This window comes from Cryptomeria japonica, chromosome 9 (assembly GCF_030272615.1).
Source record: "Cryptomeria japonica chromosome 9, Sugi_1.0, whole genome shotgun sequence".
Classification (NCBI taxonomy): domain Eukaryota; kingdom Viridiplantae; phylum Streptophyta; class Pinopsida; order Cupressales; family Cupressaceae; genus Cryptomeria; species Cryptomeria japonica.
The window spans coordinates 389,453,130-389,471,093 of NC_081413.1; the positions used below are offsets into that span (position 1 = coordinate 389,453,130).

A 17,964-nucleotide genomic window follows, 5' to 3' on the forward strand; every position below is an offset into this window, starting at 1 on the left:
AATAACTTAGCCTTTGTAAATATTTGTTTTGATAAGGCTTATGAAAATTTCAAATTTCTCGTTTTATTGTGATATCCTTATTAAATGCTCTTGAATTTTTTTAGTTGTGTTATACGGAGTTATTCAAGATACAACTCATACATCAAAGCTAAGCACAAAAGTCTTTTCAATAAGTAAAGATGGAGAACATTTGTTCAGGTGAGTAGACATTTGCATTCTCAAGTTGAGATTATAACTGATAATATTCATTTTATTTGAATCTTTTGTTTCAGATAGCAACGAAGGAGCAAGAACTCATTGTAGGTTCTATACCATTGAATATGAAAGAAAAGGGATTAGAACTATACAACTACCTTATTAATGGCGAGGTAAGTATTAGTTTTTTACAATTTAGAATATAGTTAGTGTCACAAAAAGAAATATAAAGTATTGAGAAGAATTCTTCTTAAAAGAGATTTTAACTGAACTGTCTTCTCATCCTTTCTTTTCTGAATTCTTCTTGGGCTGCTCTATGATTGGATGTAATGACATAAGAGAATATTTTTCCACAAACAAAACATATATAATCATATAATCATAAGTGACATTCAAAATGACTATTCATTATTTTAAGTATCCAATGGATGGGTAAGGTGGAGATTATACTTGTTGCAGCTGGAAGGAGACTCATCCCAAGAGATTCGGTCACTTGGAATTCTTTTTTGGACTAATGGTTAGTTATTGACCACTAAATATTAACAAGATTGACTTATTTACACCATCAATTTTCCATCCTTTCCTTTTAGAGAAAGATTTGTGGCCTTGTATATATTTTTTTCATTGAGTGTGTTTGTGGTCATTATTTTTAGAATATACCACTTACCTTTTGTATTAAAGTCACCGTAATGGTGTGTGATAATGGGAGACATCCCCTTACTTTTTGTTTCAATTTTTAACACAAGATCACCACCCATTAGCATTAGCAGTAAGAAATATCATGATCAATACAATTGGCAGTTAAACCAACCACTTCCACTTTCCAACGGGTGAAGTAAGAACAGTAAAAAATAACAATTCCTTGGTGGTATGACCAGCCAATTTACAAGCCAAACAAAGATAGAACAAGACAATCACTCGACCACTTTCCAGCGGAAGGACTATGCATAAACAAAACTATCACTCGACCACTTATGCAACGGGAGGACAAAGAACATCAAATAATCACTTGACCACTTATTGAACGGGAGGACTGGAGTACAGTAAAATAGAGAAATAGGCGGCTAAGCCAGCCTCTTCCACTTATGCAGTGGGTGATACAAGTATATTGCAAAGAAATGGATTGTTCAGTACTACTAAATCAATCTTACAATATTTTATCCTGCAAATACTGTCAGTTCAATATGATTTCAATCTCTAAATAGAAATGAAAGTACCCCAAGGAATTACAATAAGATATCTCTGAAAATAGCTAGCCAAATACACACTTAACCAAATCTGAAATGAATTACCAGCAATATCAGAAACGAATCAGCAACACAAAAATGCCCGTAACTCTCTCAAGAATCCACCAAACAGCTCCAAACCAGCGGCAAAAGAAGGCTAGGGGTGAAGGTGATCAAACCCCAACCCAGCAACCACATCAAACCTCACTGAAAATTCTGCTCGCAGCCCAGGCAAGGCTGAAATGGTACGGCCAGCAAGGAAACTCGACCAGCAATGAAAAATTACACACTCCACCTCATAATACGAGCCTCCAGATGAAAAACTGCCCAACAGAGGGTCTTCCAATGAGCTATTACCCAGAATGAATGGATACACGGACAAAGAGTTATGAATTAAAATAAGCTACATGTAGTACCCCTTCTCGATCGGACTTATTAGACTGATTTTATGTTGCAGTTTACTATTCAGTTGACAATTTATTGCTCGACATTATTCAGACGTATTTGATATTATTTCATGTTTATCTGGATATTAGATGCATGAGTTATTTTCAGTATTTCAGTACTGGTGATTTCTAGTATTTCATGGATTATTGCTTTGTACTGACATCTTACTTTATCTAGGCGATGTGTCATATATATGTTGCGTGTCTGCAATTGTATTGGATGCAAGGGGATGATTTTCCTTCACTCATTTCGGTGAGACAGGGAACGTCGCGATTCTCCTTCATCGGTGTGTGTGCCGTGTATTCTATATATTATATGCATGCATGTGTGATTCGATGATGTAGGATATTGCAGGTACAAGTACCGGGTAGGTACGGGGTATCGTCTTCACTTGGCTTCACAGGTCTGAGCGTGCCTTATATGTCCGATGGGAGTGGAGGAGATAGCTGTTGACCCTAGTCCTTACCCTCAGTCTACTCTTGTGAGTGTCGTCAGTCGGTCGTCCATCCCTTTTGTTCGACCTTCAAATCTTCTTGCATTTCCTCGGTTTGTGTGCCATAGTGGTTCGGTTATTTATTTAAGTTTAAGTTGTCATTCATTGTTGATATAAGCAATTTATTCATTATTATGCCTTTATGTCTTGAGCCTAGCTTAATTGGTTAATTTATTAGATTTAAATCTATAGTTGTTTTATTTTGGAAAAGTAATCATGTTTAAATCAAATGGAAGAAGTAAAATAAATAAAGTTAATTGCTTTTAATAAATACAAAATAAAGTTAAATTATTGATTTCTATTTTAGTTGAAAAGTTGATTAAATTTCTAAATGTGAGAAATGTATTTTTACAAAAAAAAAAAAAAAGAGAAATTCCCATTTACTTTTGGAGGAATATGAAAAAAAAAAAAAGTCAATTGTTTTTATTTAAATGTTTTTTTAATAGAAAAATATTTCAACCTAAAAGATTAGGTTAAAATATTTTTCCTATTTTACCCTTGTAAATATTTTTGGAAGCATATGCTTGTTTGGGAGGAAAAAACAAATTTTGGAAAAATTTCTTGGAAGGAGGATTTTGGGTTTTGAATTGGCTTGGAATTCTGCTGAAACTCACAATTTCTTCTTGGGAACTCCAGAGGTTGGTTGAATTCTTCTTGTTTATTTTTAAAAAATCCATGCTTTCTTCCAATTTTCTGATTGTTGTTAAAAAGTTTGGTTTATGAGTATTGGGTTATGAATCTTTGCTTGCCATGAGATTGTTGAAGAAGAATCCCATCAATTTGGTTATCAAATTTCAAACTCAAACTCTCCAAGTAATTTCATAATTTAATTTATGTTCTTCATTTTTGTTTATGCAAGAAATTAATTGTTCCTGCTGTTTGTAGTTTGAGTTATTTTTTTTGTGTTTTTGAGTAGTGTTATGTTGGCAAAATTTTGCCAAGTTTTTCCTCAAATAGTTTCTTCCTGGTAATTTCTAGATTGGAAAAATAATTAGGAGTTAAATTTCTTCTTGTCCATTCTTGTTTGGGCAAAGAAAATCAATTGAGAAATGGAGATCAAGCTTGTTCCCATTCAATTTGATTTTAGGAATGAATTGGTTTGATTTGAGAGACTTCTTCCTATCACTTTTTTTTTTGTCTTAGAGATTTTATTGCTGGTAAAAAAAAAAAATTTCATTACCAGTGACTTATTTGATATCTCTATTTGTTTAAAATATTTGTTTAAAAAAAATTGATTGGGGATTGTTTGTTATTTTTTTTTAACAGAGATTTTCATCTCTGTATTTCAATTTTGAATCCTTTAAATGTCTCAGAAATTCTTTAAAAACAAATTTAATTTAATAGAAAAATTAAAGAAATTTTTTTTTTTTGATTGGGGGCGGTGGCGGGGAGCTGGGCTCAACCCAGCCCACGCACCCCCTCTCCCAGGCAGCTTGCTGCCTTCCCCATCTTGGGGTTAGCAGCAGTGCTGCTTCCCCAAGTATGAGGTTGCAGCAAGCGCTGCTTCCTCATGCTTGGGGCAGCAGCACTTGCTGCCGTGGAGGCCTTGGGCCCCATGTAAAATGGCTTGCTTTATTTTTTTTTTTTGTTGTTAAAAAAAAAAAAAATTTTAATGTTAAAAAAAAATAATAATTAATGTTATTTTAATAATAAATAATAATATTATTGTTATTTAGAAATAATAATAATATTAATATTATTTAATATTAAATAATAATATTAAAGTTATTTATTATTGATAATAATATTAATGTTAATTAATATTACTTCTAGTTAGTGATTAATTCTATTTCTTTCTTTGTACTTTGGAAAATATATAAAAATATATGGAAGTTATTATTAACTTTTGGGATAAAAGTGAAATTGGTTAAATTAAATATTAATTTTCTTTATATAAGTAATGTAATATAATCATATGATATTATATTCAATGAATATGTATCATACTGGGATTATTTTATATTATTTTATATATCTGTTTAATTTGATTTAAATGTTGACTTGGTTATGGTTGATTTGGGGTAAATTATAATTTTATCATAATCAATTGATTGGGGGTTTAAAATTTTAAATGTGGTTCCAATTCAACTTTATTAGACATGTGACTTCACCGTTTCTTTATGTTAAATAGATGCGATTTCTTTATTTCCAGAAATCTTTATTGCAAGTATTTTATGTTGTTGACTGCTTAAAAGAAAGATTGCTTGTGTGGGATCTTGTGTTAATAATATTTGTAGTCTAGTTGTTTAAATGTCGTTGCAATATTGTTAAAATTGTCATTATGTCGTTGATGTTTACCCCTTAGTCAGGTGTCGATGTTTAAACCTTGAGGATGTGTGCCAATATGTGTTATGTTCCTATTGGTCAATCCTGGGTTTGTGACTGTGAGTCCTTCACCTGTGTTATGTCTGGATTAGATATGGCTGTCAGTCCCACCATAGAGTTCTCATAGAGAGTCTTATCCAGTTAGTGTCCTAGTAGAGAGAGTGGCTTTCAGGCGGGGGCTGCACCCAAAGTGGATGGCAGGATAACCCCTCGAAAGTCAGCTATTAAGTGATAACCTAATAACTTGATTAGGGGGTGGGTAGTTATTAAATTAATTAAGATAATGTACCCCGTACACAGTTGAGTGCTTGTATAGGCTCAAGGTGTTTGGGAAGGCCTGGAATGGCAAACCTACCACCTTGTCCTCACGAAAGGTTGGTAGGGTCCGCATGATGCTTAGATGGAGCCGGGGGTTCGGGAGAGGTTACCAGGATAACCCAAGATGGGGGCCGGGACCTATGGAGACCTACCTAGGGTAACCATCTTAAGCCATGTGATGACACTCTCTCTTTAAGGTCACTAGTGTTTTGTGAGTTGAGTCACTTGTGTACTGCGGAGTCATGTGTACTGTTGTACTTATCTTGCTTGCTTGAGGGTCTTCTGCTATCTCCTAGCACAGTGGGGTGGTTCCATTATGGGATCACATGGTCGGGTGGTAGTGCCACTTCCCATCGGATATCTTGTTCTTACCTTCATGCGAGGATTGGCTTCGCCGGTGTATCTTGGTTCTTGCTTCGTGTAACAACTCATGTTCTTGATTTTGTACCTTTGAGGCCCGTGTGGTCATTGTATCAGCAACTTTGTAACCTTTGTACTTTATTGTTCTATGGAAGCCATGTAATTTATGGAATGTTGTAATTTAAAGTTCATTGGATGTACGTTGTTTCAATTATCTTTCATCTTATGTATAAATGAATCATTGGAAGTATATATGTTGTAACTCTTTAAGTCTATCTTTTGGAAATCAATTTATGAATTTGAGTTATTTAATCGTAATTGATTTTCCCTAATTTAGATGGATAATTGGATTAATATTGTGATGTAGTTTTAATTAGAAGTAATCTTCGTTGGTAACCCTTTAGGATGTCAATGATAGACTTCCGCTTGTGTTATTATTTGTGCAAAGTTATAATTAATACACTTAATCTTTTAAAAAAAATAAATTATTCCCCTTTAGTTGCCTTGTAGTGTTGTAATCCTTTAGGGTTCCTAGCGGGGCATTACACTACAACCACACCCAAAACCAGCAAGCTAGAAACACACCAAAACACTCAAAATACTGAAAATAGGCTCACAATCCATTCTATCAGCTCACTCTATCTCTCTGGATGAAAGATAGTCTCATTTGACGAGCTAGGTGCTATCTCTCAAGCACGAAACTGATGGTTGCTAGGAAGCTCTCAACTTCGAAGCTCAACTGGCACCAATCCGATAGCATAACAATATCAATAATCAAGTATCCCCAAAATAAGAGCCCAACACTCTTATTTATACCCTCTAAAGTCTCCAAATTCAAATTCAAGTTCACTCCAAATGGTGCCCAAGCCAAATGCAATTTCATTTCATATTAATTTGGCATTGGCATTCCATTTCCCCATTCACTCTAAGTCGACCAACATAGGGGAGCATTAGAACTTAATTAAAATGCCAATAATATTGACATAAATTATAAAATTGAACTTTGGCATCCAAATGAGGAAGTAAAATATAATGCCAAATTGACTTAGGACTTAAAATATTATTTCATTCCCTTAAGTCGTCCAAGTCAATAATAAAGATATATATAAATCTCACACCAAGGCATTAAAATATATTAAAAACATTTTTCCTCAAATATTAAACAATTGCCATATTGAGCTGAGGGCCAAAGTGCTGAAACTGCATTGCCAGAAATAACCAACTGAACTGGACCACAGGAACCTGCCAAAATCAGAATTGCTAAAAATAGTACTTACTAAAAATAGCATACTACCAAAAATAGTAAGTGTTTCCAAAGTGATTTTTACCACATTCTGAGCAACCGTCGCAACTTACTAAAAATAGCAAGTCTGGAAAAAGTCTTCAGATTCATTTGCATGTTACACCATCACGAAGCTCTCTGAAAACCCAGGAAAACCCAAAGAAATAAGCTGCCCTCGCCTCCACTTACTAAAAATAGTAAGTTTGCCAATCTCCGCTGCTTGCTATGCATATCATCATTGCGAAGCTTTTCGAAAACCCAGAAGGAATCCAAAACCAAAACTGACAAACTCCAACATGCAAGCCATAAAAAACGCCAAAACATCCTCCCAGAGGTAGGAAACCCTAGTTTCTGCTCCCGACTAGCCTACGGGTCTTCGGGATAGGCTAACGGCCAACTGAACTGATCACTGCTGAGAAGGGGACATTACATAATGTTAACTACTATTAGTAATAAGAATCTCAGAGTTTGGACAAATATCACATTATTGTCAATTACATCTCTCAAACACTATATAAGGGATGAATCTCTTTGTATTAGACACTCTAATGTTTTATAATATTATACAATAGTATTGTTTGTGCTCATAGCTCTTTTCTTAATATGGTATCAATGTGGGAAAGGTCTTGAGTCTAATTTTATTTAATTTTTAAGTTTTGAAGAGAGTTGTGTTTGTTGTGAAGGGATGGAAACTATTGGTGTCATCACTATTCTCAGAGGAATTTAAAATGTGGGATCATCTGTCACAAGATTGTAGCAAGAAAAAAATGGTGTAGACCATTGTGGGTTGTAGAAATCATGGGGCAAAATGTGTAGATGAAGTTTTTAACTTTTTAACCTTGAACAAGAAGATCAATAGTAGAGGGTGTAGGCAAAAACCTGTCCCACAAAATCATGAATTGAAATTCATGCAGGATTCTAGGGCATGATTTTTACTGATCCAAAATGTCGCAATTAAGAGGCTCTTTTAATCATGAGATCTCTCTAAAGCCACAACTAGGGCATGACTCTTCAGCACATAGATGGGGCAGTTCTCATTGAAAAATTTGGGTAAAAGACTGCATAAAAAAATGAATTTCCTAAAAGTTTCTAAATGGGTTCTTCAAAGTTTTTATTGGAGGGTTGCATTCTTTCTGGGTAAACTTTACTTTGAAGATCAGTATACGTTTAAGTTTTGGAAAAGGGTTATTTTTTGGGGCATTTTTTCGTGACAGTGGGAATTGCTTTAGAAAATAATTTGACCTTCATTTCCACACCTAGAAAATAATATTCCAGATGCAATTGATGAACAAGAACTTGTGAGGAATAGTAAATGGGAATAAAAAACCACCTACAAATGCAAATAAGTTACTAGATTGGTAGAGTAGAAAAGATAAAGGCAAAGCCATTAGTGGTCTTGCTCTCTTTGATGCTGAGTTACATCATGTAAATCTAGAATATCATCCAATGAAATCTAGGATAATCTGAATATAATATTTGGAACAAAAGTGGTCAATGCAATTTTTTTAAAAGATTGAGCTATTTAGATTCTAGACGGTTGACGAAGTCACATGTTTAGCCACATAAGCAATTTGAGTTCTCCTTAGATGGCTAGAAGAGGTAAATGCTATGATAGATGATGAGGATGCCAAAGCCATTTGTTTAAACAATCTGCCCTACAAATATAGCTATTATTTTTACTCTTAGTCAGATACCTTCTCAAACTCCAGAAGATATTATTTTAGTTCACTTAGCTGAAGAAAAGAGAACATTTGTAGGAGATACAAATTGTGATCCTCAATATAAGAGTGTGTTATACTCAAGAAACAATCATAGAAGATCAGATAAAGAAAAAGGGGAGAATGAATGTTATTATTCAGAGAAAAGAGGGTGCACAACTTGGAATTATAGAACTTGAGGCCCAATGATGTTCTCAAGGGAAAGCTTAAAGACAAACCAAATGAAGCTAATATAGCCATTATTTAAGATCCATTAGATGCCGACAGTGCTGAAGAATTCATGGATGAAGAATATGTAGTTTAAGATGCCTATACTTTAAAAAAAGGGAAAATGTGTGTCCTCTTCCCTTACTTTGTTATGATGATATCCGAACTAAGGATCAATCTTAGAAAGTAGACTACCCCATGGAGTTCATCTATAAGCTCATCAATCTTGGGATTCAGATGCTGATTCTTAATTGTTTTCTTATGGAGTGTTTAGTAGTCTATGCAGATCCTCAATGTCTTCTTGAACAACACTACAAAAGAAGCAAAGGAACTCGAACTAGGCCTACTTTGCCCCATATCTAGCAGCTCTCACATGGCCTTCTCTATCTCCTCTTTGTCCAGTTTTGGGTGACAATAGGAAGTGGTAATCATTGACTTAGCTCCCTCCTTTAGCTCAATCACGTCTTCAAACCCTCTTTCCAATGGTCTTCTTGGAGGAATATCACTAAAAACCTTACTATGTCTGTCCAATATAGATTGAATGCCCACATGATGTATCCTTTTTCCATTGGTAGAGTTCTTTGTAGACAATTAGAAATAAAATGTTGAGCTGCCCAATGCATCACCATGTTGGTAAAGACTCTCCATCCTTTTTGCAGTGACGATCTTGGGTGCACCGTTTGACATGCCATGAAGAACAACTTTTTTCCCATTTTCTATGAATTTCAACTCCATGGCCTGAAATTTTTGTGAATTCTTCCCCAATGAATTTAACTAGTGAACTTCCAAAATAACATTAGTCTCTCCAATGCTTACCACATAGAAGTCATCGATCATTGTATAGTTGCCCAAAGCAATACTCAATTGGGTAACCTTCTTAGTGCAAGTCATAGTAAACCCATTTGTAGGGATCCCGCTAAACCCTTTGAAGTTCTCTACCTGTAGGCTCGTCTTGGCCACCAAGGCCTCATCTATGAAATTGTGGGTTATCCCACTGTCTATCAAGATTGTAACTTGTCGGCCTTGCAAAAATCCTCTCACCTTTAAAGAGTTATACTTGGGAGTGCCCGAAAGTGTAGCAATGGTCCCTCCCTTATCTCCCCTTGTAGTGTTCTCCTTTGAGTCAACCTATTCTTTCTCCGAGTCACTCTGTTCACTATTGGCCCCATTTTCAACTTTCTCTTCCTCACTATTACAAACCATCACCTTATAATGTACCTTGCCTTTTCCTAGGCACCTATGTCCTGGTTCCCATGGTTCCTTACAAGATAAGTACAATTTCTTTCTTCTTAACTCATTCTTGGCCTCATTTGACAAGTTTGGTTTCTTTGACCACTCCTTTTGAAAGGGTCTTTTGTCTTTCTTTGATGGAGGAAACTTAGACTAAAAAATTGCTCTTGGAATAGACGTATCCATGTTTCTAGCTCTCTTAATGTCATCCTGAAGTGTTGAAGGATCAAAAGTCTTAACCCAACCATGGAGAGGTTTTGATAACCCCTCAATAAAGAGAACTATCAACCTTCATTTTGAAACATTTGATACCATGACAACAAGTCTTGAAAATTTTGAAAGATAAGCATTGATGGTTTCAACTAAGCTAGCTTTGAAAATTGTAACTCTGGGTCCTCCCTATTGAACTTGTCTCTAAGTCTTTGATTGAACTTAGCATAAGAAGTAATAAGGTTGTGACCCTATGTCAACAACCTGTCGTACCACCATTTGTGAGCCTTTTCTTCCAAGTGTATGGTGGCATATTTGATGGTATCATTCTCAAACATGGGATTCAATGACAAATAGGTATCCAACTTTTGAGACCATGATCTAGCTGTGCATTTGCTCAAACCATCAAAAGTGGGAATTGATAGCTTACCCAACCCCCTTTACAAGTCCTGGATTTGAGATCCTTTGTCTCTTTTGAGCTTATTTCTCAACTTAAGCTGGCAAAAATCCGCTAGAGACATGGCTGCATGGAATTCATCACTTAACGATCTTTAGCATTTTGTTGATTTCCTCCTGCTGCAACATCATTTTGTAAGAATATAGGCATCAAGGGTCTAGAAGTTGCTTCACTAGTTGCCCTGAAATTGTTATTAATAGGTATATTTGTGTTACTGGCTTCTCCATTGTTTCCCTGATTGCCATTGTCGCCTCCATGGTTTTGATTTACATTCATAGTCAGCATCATTTGTGTCATTAATTGCACTAACTGCTGCTGTCCCCCAGCAAGATAATTCAAAATCTGCATTGTGCTACCTTCATGGATCCTTTCTATTACCCATGTTTCCTGGAGCTGCTTCACCAAATAAATATTCATTAGGATCCTCGCCAATCTCAGATTGCTTGGGAAAATCATTCACCCATCTTCTAAATTGATATTTGTGTGAACCCTTTGGTGCACAAGAAATTTGTGCAAGAAAAAACTTACTTGAATTCCCACTGGCCAGCAGGATAATTTGCTCTCGTACCACTGTAATATTCTGACCAAAATTTGTAGTTTTCACAATTTTTGTTTGTAGGCATTTCATCAAACAGTTTGTATGCAAGTGAATTTGAGTGTATAGTGCAATGTTTTCATGGCCAATATGTTTTATAATCATCACATAATCAATTACCTCAATTTCCAGAACTTAATAACAATTTAACTAAACTACCTAGATATAGAGCTTTGACAAATATAAAAATTACTGATACAGATTGATATATGCAGAAATTACATTCATTCAGATTGTGATATAAATAAAAAAATTCATATAACCATAAATGACTGTTGTCCTCTGTAAAGTATGTTGGAATCATCCTTCATCATTCCCTTAAATCTTAACCAACCTCCTCAAGACTATACGACACCCTCAAACCATGGTACGACCTCCCATATTAGTGGTATGGCAGCCAATAGAAGACTGCGTTGTCCCATTTTATGTGCTGCGGCAGACTTGGAGAGTCCTTTCCTTGTTGTGCTAGACTTTATTAAGGTTTAAATGCCTTATGGAATGCATCAATTCCCTTTAGCATGGAATTTAGGAAGTGTACAGTCCCTTTGGGGCCTCCAAAAATGGTATGGCTAGGGTCACTTAGCACAAATATAATATGATATTCATTTGTCTTTTTTACTGCACACACTTCACTTATAATTTCTACTCACTTGCACTAATTACACACCACATTGGCAAAATTACTATTTGCTGGAAAATCCCAATAAATCTGTAACTAGAATTTTGAAACCTACAACCAGCAACAATATCTCCTTTAAAATGCATATGTGAATCTTGTGTGCATCCACCATTAATTTGACTATGAAGAAATCCTTCATCTCGAAACCAAATATTTGTAGGGATTTAAGTTGAACTCACTGTCCAAACTCCACAATAAGAGAAATAAAATGTCCAAAATGTCTAATTTCTTTTTTGCTCTTCCTTTTATACTCCTGCAAACTTTCGAGAATTTTCATTTTTAAATTGCATAAAGTGGCCTTTTAAAATTTTAATCAACTTTGGCTCTTCAAAAGATACTTAAACACACAAGGTCATCTTTAAATGAAATAATTAGTTAAACTAAAGTTGTTAGAAAAATAACAATGTAAGACAACTTAAATTTAATTAATTAAAATATTCCATCTCCAAGCCTTGGAATAAGCCTACGGGATGAAAATAGGCTAAGAGGTCCTTTCTGAATACCTATGGTAAAGGAGGGGACATTACATCGATTCACTAGATGGAGGGTCCAGGTTTAAGAGTTGTTTAAAAGATTCAATAGTTTAGAGTGAGGAGCGGTCTTAGAATCATGGAGGGTCATTTTTGTATCGAATTTCTAATTTTAGCAATAGCTATTTCAGTTATGTCGTATTTCTAGACAGAGGAGAGCTTATTTAGAATAATTATTTTTTTTAGTTGTTTTGAACAGTTTTGTTTTAAAGTTCCTTTCTTTCTTGCTTTTTCCCAGCCTGAAGTTTTTCACTTTAAAACTGATTTTAGGGATAATTAACTGCTAAGCCTACTCCAAATGGAAGTTTTCATTTAGGAAGCTAGGGAAGATCCCCAAACACAAAGAAGAATTGTTATTGTAAAATTGTTAGAAGCACAGAATTTACAAGTAAAGCTCTTCAGTGAAGAAGAGGTAGTAGTTTCAAACTTTCAACTTTTGGACATTCAGTCTTTGTTACAATGTGAAGTTGGTGATAGTCATGAAGTAAAACCCAAGTATGTTGAAGTCATAATTGATTACACTATGAGGATTCCTCGTGGTACAATAACAGAGCAATCCCCAAACATGTCGAACATTGCTTGAGGAAGGATTTTGTCATGGAGTATGAGGTACCTCTTGTTTGTTTGTGTAGCAGTGGTTGGGAGGAAATTTTCGCTTGTGAATGTCACGTAGATTTGGTTCATTATGGTGTTCACTAGCATGTCTAGCTCTAGGATGGCGTTTTCATTGATCTCTCATTTTCTTTCCTTTCGTATATTCTATGTTACTGAATCTAAATGGAGATGATGAAGTATCTTGATCAGTTGGAGATCATTTTGAGTCCCATTTTATCTCATGTCTTGATGTGTGCTTTTATATTTTGAGCAGTTGGGGTTCTGAGGTTGAAACTGAGAGCTGTAAGCATGCAATCTCTTGGGCATGTGGAAAAGAATGAAGAGATGAGTAAGTGTGTCACTTGCTTTCAAACAACGAGGAAAAATTGAGTTCCCAATCCAACCCTTTTTTTATTAACTATTGTTGTGAGCACTCTCATGTATTGCCGGCTAAAAGAAGTATTGATTTTTGGCCATGTTTTTTGAATCCAAACTAGCCTCCACTTATTTTGGACTTAAAATTCAGATTGCAATATTGTATCATGGACTGAGGCAGCAATACATTTGCCAGAATAGGTAGCTTACCCCCGATCTTGCCATTTTCCACAGGGAGGACAAGTGTAGTAATCACCCTTGTTCTAGCTCTATTTTTTTTCTTGATGCAATTTCTTCCCAAGTTTTTTTGTCAAAAGTTTTGCATACATGTAAAATGCAGGGCTCTGATTGCAAGTTTAAATGTTGCTGGATTTTCATTGATCTCAGGTAACATTCCATTCAACTTGGCACAATAAACAAATATTTCATAGAATATAAAGACCAATCAACAACGAAGTCCGAAACAACCAAATCTTTACCTAGATTGCAGTTAACAACACGGATAATATAATCTGATTGCTGACCACAATTTTGGAGGCTTGCAAGTGAAAATGTTAGAGACAATATAACAGAGATTTACCCAAACATTTTAGATGCATTTCATTGAGCAGATGGCAGTACGTGAACAGATTTGAAATACCAAATAACCACAGTAATTTTCTGAGCTTGTAGTTTGGGAAGGTTTGCAATGAAGATACGAGTCATATGCATCCATAATAAATCATGTAAAAAGGGTCTTTAAACAACATATGATATTTTGTCATCCGGTGCATAAGCATAAACTTCAACAACATATTACAATAGGCTCTTCTGAGCATCAGCAAGATAATTACATGAAATCTGACCTCAAAATCAGAAGTATTCGACCCCTTGATAGAGTTGTAATCACCTTTAACATCCACGATCTGCTCTTTAACGGTCGATCACTGTAGTGAGTTTTGTGTCAAGAAGAACTCCTTCAAAACATATGCCAAAGCTTCCAGCTTCTCACGCCATCTTAATGGACTCTTAAATGCCCAGAAAACCAAGAATAAGTGTATCAAAAATATAAATTTCTAGTACTGTAGCACGACACTGTAGCATGCTTTAAAAAATCATAAAATTACAAAATCTTCATTATCTTCAAATATTCAGCACAAAACCTCCAGTTCATCAAACAGTCAACACATATTGAGAATCTTGTACAAATCCACCTCTAAATCCTATTTGCGCAATCTATGATCTTGTATGAATCACACAGTATTAATCAGGGAGGATCTTTCACCACTGTGACTAATCTTCTCCAAGAGGGTTTTTGTGAAGAGGGTTTTTGTCCTCAAGAAGGTTGAGACGAACCAAGATCAATCTCTTAGAAGCACAAGGGTTTCAGTTAGAGAAAATAAAATAAAATTGCATAATACCAAATGAGCTTGCAAACCCCCTTTTATAATCACTTTATTATTTAAATAAGCCCTATGTCCTCGAAAAGTGGTTATTTCATTATTTATTTATTTTCGACACATAAAGTCAGTTTTCAGCATCCCAACATTTAAAACTTTCCATTCTCATTCCAACAAGCTATTATACTAAGGTGCCCACTAAATTATATTAATTAAAATAGCAACCTTAGTAAAATTATATTAATTAATTAAAAATTAGCTCAATATTACACCTGAGTTGCAGAAACAGTTGAAAGGCATCGGAATTGAAAATTGACTCCAAAAGAGTGATACCGATGATGATTGTTGATAATTGGACTTGACTGGGCGACTTACTATAATATACACTCTCTCCAAAAATCTTGGAGAACACATGCGAAGTCAGAAATAACCTCAGAAAGTGCTCTTTGAGTCCTCTAGGCCATTCGAACTCATTGGTAACATCAAATAATCACTCCGATAAGGCCGGTACACACCTAGAAGGTCAAAGCCAGCTACAAAGCAAGAGACCCAAAAATGGAGACATTATAGCAAGATATTTATCCTGCAGTTCCAAGATTAGGATGCGAGTTTCTGTCACGAAAGAATCATTGTAATAATTAATTAGTTCCAATTCCTTTGGAAATTATTGTCCCTTGTTATAAAGGTATCCATTCTGATGAGTCCATACTTTTCCATGTCGTCCTATAGTGGTTTTAGCTCTTCCTAGCAAGTCATTTGCAATCAGTCTCGAGTCTTTCCGTTGAGTCTTGGTGGAGTTGTGAGCATTTTAGTGTGGTTTGAAGTCGCTGGTCTGTGTTATTCAGCTTGCTGGGAAAGTATATCAGAACTAGAATTTTGGAGTGTGAGGTTGTTTTTGGGGTAGTTGGTCTCTTGTAGCTTGTGACATGCATAAAATATTATTTGCATCTTTGGACAACGATATCTTTGATCTGAAAATCCATGATATGTATTGTAAAGCTGATTAGTAGTACTAACAACTATCTTATTTTTTATTTGTATCGCAACACCCGCTGAATAAGTGGAAGACGCTGGCTTTGCCGCCTATCTTATTTCATTGTACTTTTGTCCTCTCGCTGAATAAGCGGTTGAGTGGATTGTTATTATCATTTTCAATCCTCTCGCTGAGTAAGTGTTTGAGTGATTGTCTCTTTTACTTCAGTTATTTTGGATTTGTAATTGGCTGGTTACACCGCCAAATAGTGTTTTAGTTCCAGTTTTTCTCTATCCCGTTGGAAAGTGGAAGTGGATGATCCAACCGCCAATTTGTATTGCTCTCATCATTTTGTTATGCTAACGCTAACAGGGGAATGTATTGTGTGAAAAAATTAAAAAATTGAGGGGGGACATTTTAGAGGAGGTAGATATTTAATGATTGAAATACTGTTGGAATGAGCTTAACCTGTCCTGCTAAAGAGAGCCACTTGTTACTCCAACAACACTAACAGAGCTTGTTCTCTAATAGTAATATTCATAGGATTGATCTTCAAAGTCCTTTGTTGGCCTCTTGATGAATAGGATACTGTTGACGTGGCTAAAGTCGTATCGCTACAACTCTATCCGGCCAACACAGAATAGAATGATTCTTGCTGAGTATTCTATCCTCTCTTCAAATAAGGAAATCCCTAATGCTGTTTAGCTTGATCATGTTTGCGTGACCTCAATGTTTCGGTTGTCAGGTCTTGACTGCAGGATAACTCAACGGTATGATGTGCTTTGCTGGGAGCACAAGGAGACTTACGTTTTGCAACAAGTTGGTCTGCTGCGATTCTCAAATTGGGGAATAAAATCAAAAGGGAAGGGTTCAAGAGACCTAAGATTAACAAGACTGGTGTGCGAGTAGACGGATCCAACATAACCAATCCATGCTTGGCCAAAATAACTCACAACCTCGCAAGAAAGGTGCAATCTTCAAGGGGACTTAGAAGTTTTTCAGACTACAAATGCATGGCTAAGCACCCAATTCTGACGCAGCTCAGACAGACACATGCAATTGAACTAAACACAATTTTAAAGGCTCAGGCTAACCATACACAAGGATACACAATCACCATATCCTCAATGGTATGAGCCTGAATCCATCAAATACTTGCACACCCAAAAAGAAAGATATATCTAAATTGCTGAAAGAAACCATGCAAACAGAAGAAAACAAAGACAATAAACACCATATTTCAATGTTCATATATTTGCTTCAGCTGCCATTACAACAATTTATGCAGCATCTCTATGCTACTACTAAAATTTAACCTTCTACAAAACTCTAACCTATTCTAACAGAAATCTAACAGTCTAACTGCCTAAAAATCTAACAATAATCTAACCCTTTACAAAAGAAAGGCCTTTGCCTTTTATAGATTTTACAATTTGAACCGGTGGCCAGGATGGACTGCATCCAGGGGCCCTGGTTTGCCTTCTAGAAACTGGTAGCTTTAACCCATGCCAACTCAATTCTCAGTTATCCACCCAACCATAATTCCAACTACCTAGAACCGTTTGGCTTTAATTTAGTCAATTTGGCAGTTAGACATAACTGTCCACAACTGACCTATGTTCCACTTTGTTTCAAAATATCTTGAGTGGGACCCACTGGCAGCTTTACATTAAACAATTTCAGTTCTTTAAACAGAATTTCTGGAATTAAATCCAACAGTGTTTCAAAATATCTTGAGTGGGACCCACTGGCAGCTTTACATTAAACAATTTCAGTTCTTTAAACAGAATTTCTGGAATTAAATCCAACAGTGTATTTCTGAGAATGCACATTTTTGCATTCCGAGTGTTCTTTGTCTTCGGTCTTGAGGGTGGATTTCATCTTGTGGTCTGGTGATGGCGTGCTTCCCGGTGCTTCATTTTGTGCTCTATGGTGCATTTCTGCATTTCCTCTTCCGGCGTTGATCGCGATCGCGTCTCCAATTTGCGCTTCAAGTTTTCGCTTTAGCTCTTCCCGATGTCGTTGATCTACAAAAAATCAATTTCGACTTGGATTAATCATTTTGAAAAATAAATTAATTTAACAAACATTAAATCCATTTAGGTAATGTTGGGCTTTGTAATTTAAATGCCTTCTTTTTGATAATGAAATTCGACCATATTGGAAGGATTGTGCGATTTTGGAGAGTTGGGACTTGACGACTTTGAAGAGATTTCGTTCTAAGTTTAAAAAGGAGCCTTTAAATTTTCGGCCCTTTGGATCATTTTGAGAGACTTTTGTTAAAAACGCCCCTTAGAATTTCGGGCCTTCAGGTCGAAATGTGAGATTTCAGGCCAAATTGGTGGAATGCACGATTTTAAACTTTATGCCT

The 17,964-nt window shown here is 35.6% G+C and overlaps 1 protein-coding gene across 1 annotated transcript in view; it reads left to right on the top strand.

Annotated features, from left to right (window-relative positions):
- The window catches only part of LOC131072891 (peptidyl-prolyl cis-trans isomerase CYP37, chloroplastic), a 155,565-nt gene that overhangs the window by 37,992 nt on the left and 99,609 nt on the right, over positions 1–17,964 (top strand). The window contains exon 4 of the mRNA XM_059211637.1: positions 273–368. Within this exon, the coding sequence (XP_059067620.1) occupies positions 273–368 (96 nt within the window). The remainder of the gene's footprint in view (positions 1–272; positions 369–17,964) is intronic.